The sequence below is a fragment of the Geospiza fortis genome, unplaced genomic scaffold (assembly GCF_000277835.1).
Source record: "Geospiza fortis unplaced genomic scaffold, GeoFor_1.0 scaffold399, whole genome shotgun sequence".
NCBI classification, from domain to species: Eukaryota; Metazoa; Chordata; class Aves; order Passeriformes; family Thraupidae; genus Geospiza; species Geospiza fortis.
In genome coordinates this window covers 190,700-205,377 of record NW_005054560.1, presented here as the reverse complement: position 1 = coordinate 205,377, position 14,678 = coordinate 190,700, and the positions used below count along the sequence as shown (strand labels likewise).

Sequence of the window (14,678 nt, the reverse complement as noted above, 5' to 3'; positions counted from 1 at the left end):
AGCCACGCGGGGCCCTCGGGCGGGGGTCTGGGGCCGCCTCAGCCACACGCTGGGCTAGCGCCCGTCCACGCCGGGAGCCCGGGTGCTGCCATGGATGCGTGTCCTGGTGCGGCTCCTGGGTGTCTGTCTTTGTCACTATTCACCCCTCTCTGCTGTACAGACTTCTTTTAGCAAGGTCGAGGTAGTTGTGATCTCTCTGCAAATATTTAAACTTAATTATATCTATATACATATATATAATATATATATAAATATATATTATATTTTCTTTGCTCTCGATGAAGCTGAGAAAGGGTATCCTTTATCACACACCCATGCTGCTGTGAAGTACAAACCATTGGGAAAAGCGCAGGTCAGGGCAGGAGGAGCAGGGATTTTCCCCTTCCTTGCTGAGCTGGAAGGAGGACGGAGAGAGAAGCCAAACACCCAGGCCATGCCAGGCAGGGAGGCTCCCACTTCACGGTGATTCGGGCATCTGGCAGGGACCGAGTTTTGCCCTTGGTATTTGCCAGTGCTTTGCCTTGTTCTTCTTAGGGCGTGGATCAGGATTGTGGGGTTGAGAAAAAATGTTATTGTGCCCTTGAATCATCCCAGTGAGCACAACAGATTCCAAGGGTACCACAGGCATCCATCACACATTATTTTAGAGCTCTCTGGGCAGGGTTATGTGTCCATGGGGATCACTGCATGGTCTATAGGAGCAAAGACAGCATGCTCCCTCTCTGTCTCACTCCCCCAGCCACTGCACACCCAGCTGGGTGTAGAGGCCAAACCAGTGTAGCTGTGTGATGCTTGAATGAAGGGTGCTGTGGTGGTCCTTCTTCTCTTTCCCTCACGTCTGAGCTCCAACTGAGTTGTGTTGTCAGCAGCTCTCAGAGGAGACTAGACCCTGTAATGCGAAAAGGACCAAAAAAACCTGTCAGGAGAGTTTGAGAATTATCTTTTCTCATTGAGATTTTCCTTAGTATTAGTATTCCTTATTATTATCTCTGTCCCTTCAGGCTGGACATACAGTTGCTGACTTCCAAGAGGCTCTTGCTCCTGTAGGCACTGAGTGAAAATCTGCAGATTCAATTCTGGCCTCAGAGAAGCCCAGCAAGAAACTCTGCCCCCCATAATTGATTCCCAGAAGCTCAGCTTGGACCCAGCCACATAAAGGCAGCAATAGGGAAGGTGCTGGCTCCAGCTGGGATTATCACTGATGGTTTTGTGCTGTAAAGAGGCAGAGAAAAGGGATAGAAAGAGGAGAGGAGAGCAGAGAAGGGACCACAGAGTGGGAACTGATGGCAGAGTCCCCGGGTGAGCTGCAGGCTGGGACCAAAGGACTCCAGGCTGTGTCCTGCCTGCATGGCCTGTGCTGTTGGATACAGGCTTCCAGCCAGAGTTTGTCTGATGAACGAGTGGTGGAGAGAGGGTGACACGGTGTGGAGAGACCAGGAATTTTCAAAGCATCATTAAAAACAGAGCTTCCACTAGCTCTACCCCACCCTATTTTGTCAGGAATTTCCTACGGTTGTGTTTTACTGGAGGACCCGAGTAGGGGCAGAGGTGCTCGGACATCCTACCAGCATCCAGGCAGGAGATGCCTTGTCCTTCTCCAAGCCCTTTCCTCACCCCAAGTGTCCCCATCCACCTGGCCTAGGCAGAGATTTGAAGAGAGGTGCGGGACAATGAGCCCCACCTCCTCTTGGGACACTGACATTTTTGTTCTCATCGTGCACAAGTGACGCCTCCCCAGAATTCACTGTCACTTGGGCAGATAGCAGCAATATCTTGTCAGATATCCACTTTTCAATTAAAAAACAACCCCCAAGCAACCCGAGGAAATTCAAATAATAGCTGCCCCCCCAGGATGTGCAGCTTGGGCAGCCTGTCCTGCTCCACCACTGCAGGAAAGGGGAGATCCAGGGCATCCAACACAGCGGAAGTGGGGTTCTGGCAGCCCCCACAGGTGGGGACAGTGGGGACATGGAATGAACATCACACCCAGAAGCAGAATTTCAAGTTCCAGCATCTTGCCATGACAAACCCTTCCCTGCCTGGTCTCAGCATTACCTGAATGCCTATGTGTTTATGTACCAAATTTGTATCCTTTTGGTGTGAAAATCCTGGTTTTTTCCTCTGCTCACCTGTGTGTGCAGGGAAGGGACTGTGCCCCACAGATGGACAGGGGAACTGGGGGGTTGGGACAGGAAGTGCTGGCTTGGCTGGTAGACATTTGTGCTTCTTATGACCAGACAGCTTCTACATACTGAAATATTGTTCTTCTATAGCGACACTGAGCGGTTTTTGTCCCCTTTAGGGTTTTATTCACAATGGAGGCTGCTGCTATTTTTATTTTTTTGTATTTGATAATTATTTTTTATAAAAATCTATGAAAAATAAATAATCTTCTCATCCTCCATCTCTCCTGCCTCTTTGATTCACCCAAAAGGGGGCCAGGGAGGTGGTTTGGTCCGACATATTCTCCTCTTCCCAAATCAGAAACTCTCCCAGAACAGTCACAGCCCAACTGGAGATTTCCTTCAGGTTTTGGGGTGTGGGGGGACACTCACCTCCAGTGCCACCCCCTAATTCAAGGCTGCCACCCAGGCAGCTTTTGCTGTGCCACCAGCTGCAAGAACACTTTGGCAGAAGGTCTTCTCCACGTTGTGCCACAAACTGGTCACTTTCTGTAATTGATCCACTTAAAATGGAGGGATGTGTGTGTTTGTGTGTGTATGTTCACATCCCTGGGGATGGGGAGCAGAAGGTGGCCCACACTAGAGCCAGAGGACCATGTGGTATCCTGGCAAGAAAGTTAAAACCCAAGACAATAAAGTTGCTTTAGATTTGAGGATTTTTTTTCATTGTTTTCTTCAGTGACCAGGTAAATTTTGTACCTGTGGTCTGTGAAGCACCAAAAAGCCCTTGCCCTGTGTTTAAACCCCATCCTTCTTCCTCCAGCCAGCTCTGATGCTCCTCAATCTTTTCACCATGTCTGGTCTTTGCACAGGGACTCAGTCCCAGAGGAGGAACAGCATCTCCTGGTGACATAAATGTCCTTTCTAGGGCAAAGCTCCCCAAATCAGGCACTCTGGAGAGGAGCCAACAGCAACCCTTCCAACACACACACTTTACCAAACCTTTCCTAAAAACCTACCAATGTGCTGGTGATGCACCCCTTGCAGTCCACTTCACCCTTTTTTGGAGTGGCTTTCTCCAAACCCCCGTGGATTGCAAGCCAGATGACTCCTGAGAAGATTGTGTGATGAGCCAGTTGTGCTGAGATATTGACAGAGCAGTTTAGGCTTGCAGCTGCACACCCTGCTGCCACACAGACCCTCTCCTCTTCCTCCTACTCCTCCTCCTCCTCCATCTCACTCTATAGCCACAGCTTATTTTGCAATGAGATGATGGTTAACTGCATGGAAAATAGCAGAAGGAAAGTATTGGATGTATTTTTAGCTTATTTTCCTGCAATTTAGCACTGGGAAAAGAAAAAAAAAAATCAAGTTGTTCCATGAGACTTATTGAAGTCTGGTTTCCTATGGATTTGTGTGCTATAGTCCCTAAGTCCTCCCCTGTGTCCTCCCAAGTGTCCTGCCTGCCTGTCTGTCTGCCCAGGCTCTCCCTGGGTCTTCCACCCATCTGGCAGGGTAGGTGGCAATATACACTGGGCTTGGACACGGGACCTGCCCTTGTAAGTCCTGATGGCCTGAGCATTAGACACAATGCAGCACTGTAAGTGGCTTTTGGCATCTTCTCCAGATCTCACCTCTGTTCAGGCACTGGTTCTCACATTCTTTGTGGGACATTAATACTCATGTTGCTGCTAGTCCTCTGTCAAAAGTCTGCCAGATGGACCAGGACATTCTCCAGGGATAGTTGATCACCAGACAGCACCATCTCATCCACCTAATATACTAAAAGAACGGCTAAAAGGTGGGCAAATCACCTTATATACAAAAAAGTGGCTTTTTTGGACTCTGCTTCCAAGTTCCCAGCTTCTGTGGAGGTTTGCAAATCAAGGGCTGAGGTACCCTTGCTGAGGATGTGTAAATGCAGTTTTTCTCCAAGAAAAGGAATGGCTGGAGACATCTTTACCTTCCCACATCCAGCAGAGCAGGTGGGCAGGACAAGGCTCAGGACACGGCTCCATCTGTGTGTGCTGAGTGGTTTGGGACTTGGCTAACCCAGTGGGCAGACAGGCTAATGCTAAACTTGTGTGAAGACTCACCCGAGTTCAAAGGCTGGGAGTGTTTCATCTGCAACCAAAGATGACATCAATTGGACCAAAACTATAAACAAACACTCCAGTTTGCCAGAGCCAGGGATTACTAACAGCTCCTTTTAATAGTCAGTTAAATTATCATCTGGAGTTTTACATAGTGGTACAATGATTTTTGTTGCTGTTGTTTAAAACCTTTTTTTTTAAGTAATCCAGAAGGGTTTTGTATTTCTTGCCACATGGCTATCTCACCCTAAAGCACCCTACTTTCAATCTACAGTAGTAAAACGTCACATTAGAGGTTTAATAGAACATCAAGGAACATGAATTGTAGCCATCTTTGTAAAGAAAAGGACCAAACTGTCTTTATATGTTAAATAACTCCACGACAAGGAAAAGGTAGTAATGCTATTACAGGGGTACGGACGCAGCAAAGAAAAGTTAACGACCCAGAGGTTCATCTCAGATGAATGATTGCTCATTAATTCAGAAACAAATCAAAAAGAAAGGGCAGGGGGGTGAAGGAGGTTGCAGAAATGGTTGGAAAGCAGTTCTCCCATTGTTGGCAGCTTGGGAAGAATCAGGAGTCCAAGAGAGAAAATATTGTGCAGGCCCAACAGTAGGACCCTGCAGCAGATGTGGGTGGTGTCAGCTCTGCAGGGAATCACAGAGACACAGAATGGGTTAGGTTGGAGGGGACCTTAATGAGCATTTGGTGCCAACCCAGCTGCCGTGGACAGGGACACCTTCCACCAGACCAGGGCACGCCTGTTTTGGGTGAGCAAGCCCCACACAGCCCATCTCACCAAGGCCAGGTCTACACCATGGGACAGCCCCCATGCTGGTCCCCCATGGTGGCTGCTGGCATTTGTCTGAGAGGGACTTGTGTGGTAGCTGAGAGACTTGGGCAAGAAAATCTAAGCTTGGGCAAGGTTCTGACTTGCAAAGCTAGAGTGAGGATACCAATAAGGAAGCGCTCACAAAGCCAGGGTCACTGTGGCAATGGCCCCACAGATGTGCCAGGCTGCCAGGCTCTGCCAGCACAGCAGCTGCAGGGGCACCACGGTGGGCAAATCAGCAGAGCCCAGCCCTGCCAGCAGCCTGCACAGTCTGTCACAGGGTGAGGGGTGCTGAGCCCCATCCCGCTGTGCAAGGGTGCTGCCAAAGGACCCCACAGGAGGGGTGGCTTTCCCCTCACTCTCCAAAGCCCAGCCCATGGAAAAGCCAGGACCCAGGGGGCAGAGCCCAGCCCAGCTGGCTGATGATGCTGCAGGGCTTTGGTTGCCCATGCAAGGGCTTTGAAGTGTCAGCACAGAAGCAGAACAGAAATATCTGCAGAGCCTCGGTGAAAATCTTGGGGCCAGATGAAAAAGTAACCTAGGCAGGTGTGAATGCATGGGGTGTGCAGGGTTTTCCTGGCAGTGTCACAGCAAGTGGCTGGCAGACAGCACTGCTCCTGTCCTTGCTGCTGCACCTAGTAAGCAATAAAAGAGAGGAGTCTGCTACCCAAAGGAGAACAGTCTGCATTTCACATAAAGGCCATGTACACGGTATTACTTGGCGAGAAACCAACTGGTGTCTGGGCCAGAGCAGCCTCCCTTCAAACATCCCTTCGAGGCGTTGAGCAGAGGTGCCCTTTGCCCATGGCTGGATGGCTGCCTGGCTGGAAGTTAAAAGTTGTCTCAGCATCTGCTGGGATAAGCAAAAGGATAAACAGAAGTGTCTTGGTCACGAGTCTCGCTAAAAGGAAAAGGAGTGATGACTCAGTACAGATCACCTGCCCATCTATACCTGTGCATGGAGGTGGCACTGGTCTCACTCTCAGCCCTAAGCCCTTGGCAGCATCAGGCACATCAAAATATAAGGACAGACACATAAGAAAAAGCCAAAAGGATCCAGGGGATTTCCTTCTTGCACAGAGCAAACGTTTGTCTGATCACCCCTGCCAGACACACAATACAGCAATGACACAGGGATGCCCAGGTCATACTGACTGATGGTGGCTGCTCCCAGCAGCTCCCCAGTCCAGGCCAGCTGCCCCTGGAGAGATGTCTGCCCATGAGAAGGAGAGAGCAAAGCACAGTGTGGTCCTGCAGGGAGATACTGAGCTGCTGTTGAGAAAATCCGGTGCTGCAGCACTGTCGGCAGTGACGGGGTGCAGAGCGCAGCCGCCTCCCTCTCAGCACCACACAAATATTCAAGCCATGTCCTTGGCAGGTAGGAGGAGGAATGAGGCAGAAAATCATATGAGACAGGCTGATGACTGTTCCTGCCAAGACTGAAAAAAAATGAAAAGGAAATTTCTCTCTGGAGGCATCGTAAAAATCCCACTGTAGGGCTCTGGTCTTGTCTAGATCAAAGGTGCACAGCTGGCAAGTCCAGAGGTGCCTCCTCTGCAAACCAGGCAGGAAGCTGAAGCTAAAAGGAACCTGTTTTCTGCCTCCAATATTATCAGCAGGGATAGGGATTTGGAGAATCGTTTACTCTGAACCAAACCCAGTGTCCCAGTACAACCCCAGCTCTCTAGCTTTAAAAAAAAAAAAAGTTACCAGAGGAAGAGGCAGATGTGAGCCTGAACACAGGCAAGCAACACCCCCAGAAGCCTGTCCTCCATGCCCTCTCTGGAGCAGAACCTTCAGCACCATCCTGCACCACGGCATTGGGGTGTCTTGCATCCCTCTCCCCTCAGCAAGCAGAACCTGGGCTATACCACAGCTGCAAGTGTCTGGTGCAGAACATCTTGTCTGTGTCATCTGGCTGCTGCTCCCCTAGCTGAGTTCCCCTCAGCAGCAGCTTGATGTTGCTTCTAAGTTTTTATTAGAGTGGGTAAAAAAAAACCAAAAAGATAACAGAAAGGATTTTAAGGTTGACTTCCAAGGAATGTGGTCCCCCAAGAAGAAAGCTCACGATGTCCAGCTGACTACTGGCCCTGAGGCCAAGCTGCTTTTGTTCTGGAGGACTCTGCATCTTGGAGCACATGTGGATTTTGGCCATGGCAGAAGAACCTGAGGAGATGGGGTCACAATGCCCCTGCCTCTTTGCCCCAGCTGATGACACCACCAGCTCTGCCCACCAACAGCACCATTGTTCTCTCAGGTCTCACCCAGACCTCATGCTTTACAATTGCAAAAAACCCCATCCCAACCCTGCTGGCCTCCCAGTGGCTGATCAGCTCAGCCATAACCATAAGCATCTCAACCTGACCTGCCTGCCCTGCCTCCATTTCTGCCTGAATCACCTGCTCTCCCATCCTGGCTGTGTCACCACGTTCCTCCCACGACTGGTGTTGCCCACCTTTGGAGACAGTCCCCACAGCCAGGGCAGGGATGGGGCAGAAGAGGGCTGTGCCCTCCCAGCCTGCCTTCTCCACCAATGCTGAGGAACCTCTTGGCAAAATGAATAAAACAAAACCAAGAAAACTGGGTCCCACAAGACTTCTAACTAGAAAGGCTTTTGGCCAAGTTGAAGAAGAAACTAATACTGAGTCAGTCCTGCACGGAGCAGCCGGTTTTGCTCCCCAGTCCAAATTCTCGCCTCCAGAAACATCAGCAACACCCTCCCCCTCCATGGGTCCATGTGTAAAACCCTCAGAAACGCCCATGGGAAGGCCAGCCTGAGAGCAGGTGCCCAGAAGCCTCAGTAGTCCTTGTCACCATAGTCATTGTACAGGACACTCAGCGTCTGCTCCTCGCACGTCTTCCTGAGGTCGCGGCTGAGCTCCGACCAGTCGAGCCCATAGGGCTTGATCTCGCTGTAGCGGCAGGCCAGGTACTTGAGGGAGGAGCGCTGCAGGCTGATCTTGGGCTCCTGCAGGAGGCCATTGCACCAGCTGCTGAGGTCCCCCAGCTGAGAGAGGATGAGGCCAGCCTTCCTGCAGTGAGGGCGGGCGAGGGGAGATGCCAGGGGGGCGACAGACAGCGAGGGGTGGCAGGGGTCATGGAGACACCACGGAGAGGATGGCGGGGAGGGCGAGAGGAATGTATGAGGAGAGAAAAGTAAAGACAGTTAAGGACACCACGGGAGCTCCTGGAGGGAGAAGAGATAATGCAAGAGCAGCTGTGAGGAGCTGCAAGGACAAGGAGGGCTGGTGGGGCTGTGGGGACACACCATTCCCAAGGCAGGACTGCCAGCTAAATCCATGAGAGAACAGCCCCTACCCAGGGAAGAGATGCCCATGTCACCATGGCAGTGCTGGACCTGCTGCAGTGATCTTGGGACTCACATTTCACTGTCCTGTCCCCTCTTCTTCCACCCTGTACCACTCAAACAACAAGGCCAGGTTTGCTGAGAGTTTATTAAGGAGACAGTCACAGGTGTAGCTGTGAAACCCCCAGCACCCCCTGGGGTGGACATCACCAAGGACTCAAGTGGCACCACCTGTTGCTGTTGCAGCTACTGGACCCCAAATATCACAGGATGGAAACAGAGACAATAGCACTGTAGGCAGTGGGGATAAAATCTAAGAAGTGTCAGGCATGACATATATGGCCAGCCCAGAACAGTGTCACCATGAGTGTCCTCTCCATTAAGTGTATGTGCTGCATATTCAGGAGCTATGCTGGTCATCCATGGCTTGGTGTAGGAATCACAGAATCACAGAATGGTTTGGTTGGAAGAGACCTTAAAAATCATTTTGTTCCACACCCCTGTCCCATGGCAGGGACATCTTCAAAAACTTGACCAGGTTGCTCCAAGTCCCAACCTGGCCTCGAACATTTCCAGGAATGGGGCATCCTCAACTTCTCCTGTGCCAGAAATGCACAGTATTGCGAGCAGCAAGCCAGGATATCACTGAGGAGGAGGGAGATTTAAGGGGAAAAAAATCCAAACCAGAATGTCATGTCTGGCTTGTGAGGATCTCTATGGAAAGTTGAAGGTGAGATAAGAATTATGATCCACACAGGATGCAATGTCACAAGACATATGTACAGTGAATGACACTCCTGCTACACAACTCACAATATTTAGTAACAGTTTAGGAAATGTGTCCTACAAGACACCCTGCAAACCAGAAGGAATACTGGGCCATACATCAAACCCATCCAAAAGCTCTGAGAGAGCAGGGGATGTGGCAGAGCTCCCTGGTTCTTTGCATGTGAATTTTGCATCTTCCAGATCTGGAGAACAAGACGAGGAAAGGCAAGTCACTGCAGCAGCAGCAGCTTGTGAAGAGCCACAACCCAGCCAAGGAAGCCTTGAGAGAAGGTCAGATGACAGAGGCAGAGCAGGTCCAGGATGAATCCATCTTCTGCAAGAGACATCCAGCACACCCAGGGCATCATATCCTCAGTGCAGGCTTGTCCTGGTAGTAAGGAAGTGCTAAATCACCAGCCTCTTGTATTGGCTGAGATATTGGAAGAGCACAGAGGATCATGGCCAAACATGATCTAAGCTGTGTTCTTTTAAAATTTGTCCTCTTAAAATTGTGCTTCTAATGTTTTTATCAAGAAAATCAGTTTGTACAGATAAAACACATTGCGTTCATTTTAAATTTGTCTCACACTTTGGGTGATCTCCAGGGAATGTGGCCACTGTGGAGGCAATGGATTCAAATGAAGCATCTTGAAGGTATCTCATGTGCCTGGAAACCCAGACCAAAGTTTAAGTGTCTGATGAGCTGGGATAAGTTTCCTACCCAGCTACAAGGTCAGTTGCTGGGTTAGAATAGTCAAGGAAAAGAAGATACAGCCCCTCACTAGCTTTAACTCAGCATCTGCTCAGCCCAGAACAGGCAGCAGTCACAAATCATGATTCTGAAGGGTGGGCTGGTTTGACAGCTCCAGGATATGTGTACCAACCACGAAGGAACATCCACTGCCTCTCCACACCTCCCTCCAGGCCAGGAATTCCTTGGGAGAGCTGCTTGAAGTGGAATTAATTTACCCCAAGTCCAGTGAGAGCCAATCTTGGCTTTCCTGGAGAGAAAACCTTGGATGTGACTGCAGCTCCAAGGGCCCAGTCTGGAGCCACTGAAAAGTTGTCCAGCTCTGCAGCCACATGGCAAGTGCCACTCCAGAGCTCATGTCCAGGGTATGCCAGAGAGGAAAAGGTGGTTAGCATGGTGCTGGCTCTGGAGACAGCCACCCAAGCTGGCCAGCCACAGAATATAGCCAAGCTCTCACTTGTCTTGGTCTCTGCATCTGACACCTAAGCAAGGTGCCACAAGTGCCTCTCCTCCTTGAGCATTACAGGTACCCTCACAGGAATGCCTGATATTATCCCACAGATTTTGGCTCAAAGCCCATAGGCACCACCAGACTTCACTAGGCTTTGCATCAAATCCAACTTCCACTCACTGCTTGCTTTTTCCTCCATTTCCTTTCCTTATGCAAAGACCAGGACTCTGCAGCCCTTCTCAGACCGTGAGGGAGCGATTTGCTTTCACAGCCTCAGACAAGTTATCTGTGCACTCACAACAAGTTCTGCTTCTTCAGTCCAGCAGCCAGCACTGCCAAGAAGGGAGCTGAGTGTGCCACAAATGAGCAGAGTAGGAGGTGTCCTGGATGTGTGGAGGAGGAGGGACATGGTAGAGTCAGTCGTGTGGGTCCGCATCCCCGACTTCAAAGGAGCATCAGCAACAGTCAAACAAACACTGTCTGCTGGCTAAATAATGTCATCTGCAAGTGATTTGTCCTGTCACCACCAGTCTGGGTGCTTCACCCTCGCAGACGATCAAACAGGAGATCTGCTTTCCAAGATTTGTCATCACCAGAGCCCGCTGCAGCTGCCTCAGTGCCTCTTTCCAAGGAGCGCGAGCTGCAAACACTTCATCAGCGACTTGCGTCATCCTACCCGAGCACTCCAGCGTTTCCAGAGGCTGCAATTAACCCTCTGGCTCATAGATGCACACAGAAAATGGCATCATTTGGGTAATTCAGTGGCATTTCTGGCTGCTCCATGGCAATGCTTCTGCCCTGTGGGGCTCAAGGAGGCAGCTTCCACCCCGTGTTCTGGCTGGTGCTCACTGGGGCAGGAGCAGCAGTGGCAGCACTCAGCCTCGGTGATGGCAGCGGCTCCGTGATGACTCCAGTCTGTCACGTAAGGAATTTTATGTGTTCCTCATGCAAATCACCACAACAGATGTCAGATGGTCTGTGCAAACTGGGGCTGGATTTCACATCTGGCAATGGAGACGGAGCGGCATCATCACAGCTGGGATCAAGACAAAGGTGAGACTGAAGTCCAAGCCTGCTGATCCCACTGGGTGTCAGGGGAATGAGGCAACCCTGGGCAGAGGAGCTGCTGGGAGCCTCTGCCCTAAAAAATCTCTATGTGCTGCAATGCTGCTACTGAGCTTTGAGGTTGTGCCTCAAAGAGCTCACATGTCTTAGGACATAAATGGGAAAAGGGAAAAGAAAGGAGACCCCACCTCTACTCCAGGGCATGGAGGGCCTCCTCAGAGTTTCCCACCAGAGCTGTGCCAGAGACAAGTCCAATGCACTAAGTGCAAGATGGGCACAAGCTACTTGCTGAGTCTGACTGCCTAGCAGAGGTTTGGAGGACACAGAATGTACATGGAGAATCTCCTATCCTCTGCTAGAAGAACACAAGTGATCACCTGGAGAAGCAGGGCTGGAAGACAGACAGTGGTGAGACCAGCAAGAGGAGGGCTGGGGCACGGTGTAAGGCAGAGGCCATGGATTCCATACATAGGAGCTCTTGTTGATGTACATTTGAAAGTAACCCTGATTTCCAGATGAGGTCACAGCTCTGGTTGTTTGGAGGCCAGATGCTATGAAACACCACTGCAGCACACGCAATCTCTCAGCCCAGCCTGCTGACCTGACTGGAAATATCCACATGACTGGGAAACCACGCAGACTAACGCAGATGTTGAAGGACATGGGGAGAAGGGAACATCTGGCTATCTCCACAAGCCTGGGACATTCTCAGGCAGCTGGAGGGGCTTCAGCGACCTGGAGAAGCCTGAAGAGAAGACATGGTGCTTACTCAGGCACAAAGAGACTATTCTAGACAGGAAGAGCTCAGGACAACCTCCTCCAAAACCTGCTGTGGCAGCTCAGCACTGCCTGGGCACCAAAAACACTCGTGTCACCCCCCACAACCTCAGATGTGGATCAAAAGTGAGGAAATGCACAATTCAGACCTAAAGTCAGTCCTCTGCCTGCTGGGGACCACAAGCTGACAGAGTTCAGCACACAGAGGTGCATTCACCTCAAGACAAAGCTCAGGAAAAGGCAGAAACCAGAATCCAATCTCCATCCCTCAAAGGTGTGTTATTTTTCCAAGACCTTCTGCCTTTTTGCTTGTGGCATCAGCTGTGAAGGAAAAAAGAGAATCCCACCCCTTTGCCACTCTGCCTAGCATGAACATGTCAGGCCAGACTCCAGAGACAGGACAGGGCTGATGGGATGGACAGCAGGGTTGGATTGACAACAGTCAACCACTTTCCACCTTGTCCTATGTTAATGGTCCTTGCACATGCACAGCATCCAGCAAAATAGAAACGCCACTGTGACACTCTGAGGTCTATCATCCATCATGATATCACGAGATTTGCTGAAGAGATGCCTTCCTGGTGAGCACTATCCCTGAGGGACAAGCCTGCTGGTGGGCAGGCCTGCCTGCTTAGCCAGCTCAGCTCCCAAGCCTACCTGGGCCCCAGCTCGTCCTCACAGCGCCAGGTGAACTCCCCAAAGCTCTCGTAGTGCTGGTTGTAGTGGTAGAGGACTCGGTGGAGGCTGGGGGAGCCCAGGTCCAGCAGGGTGTTGTAGGCTGTCTGCTGCTCCTTGCCACTCGTGTAGCCATTGAAGAGGTTGTAGATCTTGTCTGCTATTTCTGGGCAGAAGGACAGGGGGTGTTCAGTGGGGTGCAAGGAAAGGCATGGATAAAACCCATCAGGTCTAAAGCTCAGTTCTAGGGAAGCCAGGACCAGAATCAGTATTTGTCCACTGAGTTATGATTTACATCACATCAGGAAAAGGTCCCAACAGACTAGATGGCATTCCCTGGGCTCAGTCCAGGGACAAGATCCCAACAGACTAGATGGCATTCCCTGGGCTCAGTCCAGGTTAGCTTCCCATAGTTTGGTCTAGTTAAGAAAATAAACGGGTGATGCCATCAGGTAGTGTTAGTGAAACACCATTTATTCACTTTTGTTTTCAGAGAGGACTGTGCCTCCTGCAGCCCCCATCTCAGCCCTGCACACCGTGTGGCAGCTCCTGGGCCACTCTGGGTGAAGGAGAGGTTACAGCCACGACACGAGACATGTACAGGAACATGCTGGAAGGGGGAACTCCCTCTTGTCCCAAGCAGCTCCCTCCATCTCACCTTGAGCTTTCACATCATCTACCACAGGGCACGGTGTCTTGACGGTCACATCACTTGACCTGGAACGTCTTCCTGTGTTGTCAACTCCCCAGAGAGTGAACCTGGATGAGAAGGGGGAAAACCAAAGCTCTGGGCTCCCAAGGCCACATGGAAGCACCAAACAGGATCAAGATGTCAGCATTGCCACAGGCCTGGCACAGGGCACTCACATGTAGGTGGTGTCGGGCTCCAGGCAGCGGATGATGAGGGAGATGGTGGAGGAGAGTCTGTCAGGCACTTGGGCTGGCATGGCACAGGGGGACTTGGCACCAGAGATGATGTCATCCACAAAGCTCAGCACTGTCTCTAGGGAGAGAGGGGAGGATGTGCCACTGGTGATGGCACAGGGCTGGGGAGAGCCTGTGCCTGCTGCCACACTGCCAAGGGGTGCCCAGGGGGAACAAGGCTAAGGCATGAAGCTGGTGTAAAGTTGGACCCACTGCTTTTCCAGAAAAGCTCATCCCTATGGTAAGGAGCTGCCCCTTTCTGCAGTATGGTGGGCAGGAGAAGGGCTGCTCTCCCTTCCACAGGATACTTGATTTGGTGCAGCATCCCCTTGCAAAGACAAAGACAGAGGCTCTCTTCTAACACCTCCATCCCACTCTCCCTGGAGAACCAGGGGAGACCCACTCACCTGTCTCCACCTTGGAGTGGTCCATTCTGTCCGTGACCTTCTCTTGACGGAGGAGGTAGTCCACAATCTGCACCCCAATGGGGGGCTCCGAGTGGCCCCACTCCAGTACCACCAGTGTGCTGCTGGGCTCATGTACAGTGGAGAGACGCAGGCTGGGGGACAGTTTTTGCATTACTTTCTCACAACAAAACAGATTCAAAGCCATTAACTCACAGGAGACAGCAACCTCAGGAGATAAATTACGCTCCCTCCCTTTCCCCTCCTGGCCCTGGGCATGTTGGTCCAAAGGACTCATTCCTAGGGTTGTGTCGCAGACATCGTTTATGAAAAATCCTTTCCTTAGGATTTTTCCTCCTGAGAAGCTGAGAGGCCTCAAGAACAAAATGTAAACAATGGTTATCTGCTGCTGTGGAATGCAACAGGTGGATCTGTGATTGGCCCATGTTAGATGTTTCTAATTAATGGCCAATCACAGCCCAGCTGGCTCAGACAGAGAGTCCAAGA

General features: G+C 51.0%; 2 protein-coding genes across 2 annotated transcripts in view; one reads left to right on the top strand and one right to left on the bottom strand.

The window, feature by feature from the left end:
- PAPPA2 (pappalysin 2) overlaps window positions 1-781 on the top strand; it is a 91,941-nt gene extending 91,160 nt beyond the window's left edge. Inside the window, exon 24 of the mRNA XM_031064144.1 lies at window positions 740-781. Coding sequence (XP_030920004.1) covers window positions 740-781 — 42 coding nt within the window. The remainder of the gene's footprint in view (window positions 1-739) is intronic.
- Window positions 782-4,316: 3,535 nt separating this feature from the next.
- The window catches only part of ASTN1 (astrotactin 1), a 65,286-nt gene continuing 54,924 nt past the window's right edge, over window positions 4,317-14,678 (bottom strand). Inside the window, 5 exon segments of the mRNA XM_031064143.1 lie at window positions 4,317-8,081; window positions 12,826-13,009; window positions 13,502-13,602; window positions 13,711-13,846; window positions 14,175-14,326. Of these exon segments, the coding sequence (XP_030920003.1) occupies window positions 7,847-8,081; window positions 12,826-13,009; window positions 13,502-13,602; window positions 13,711-13,846; window positions 14,175-14,326 (808 nt within the window). The 3' untranslated portion in view covers window positions 4,317-7,846.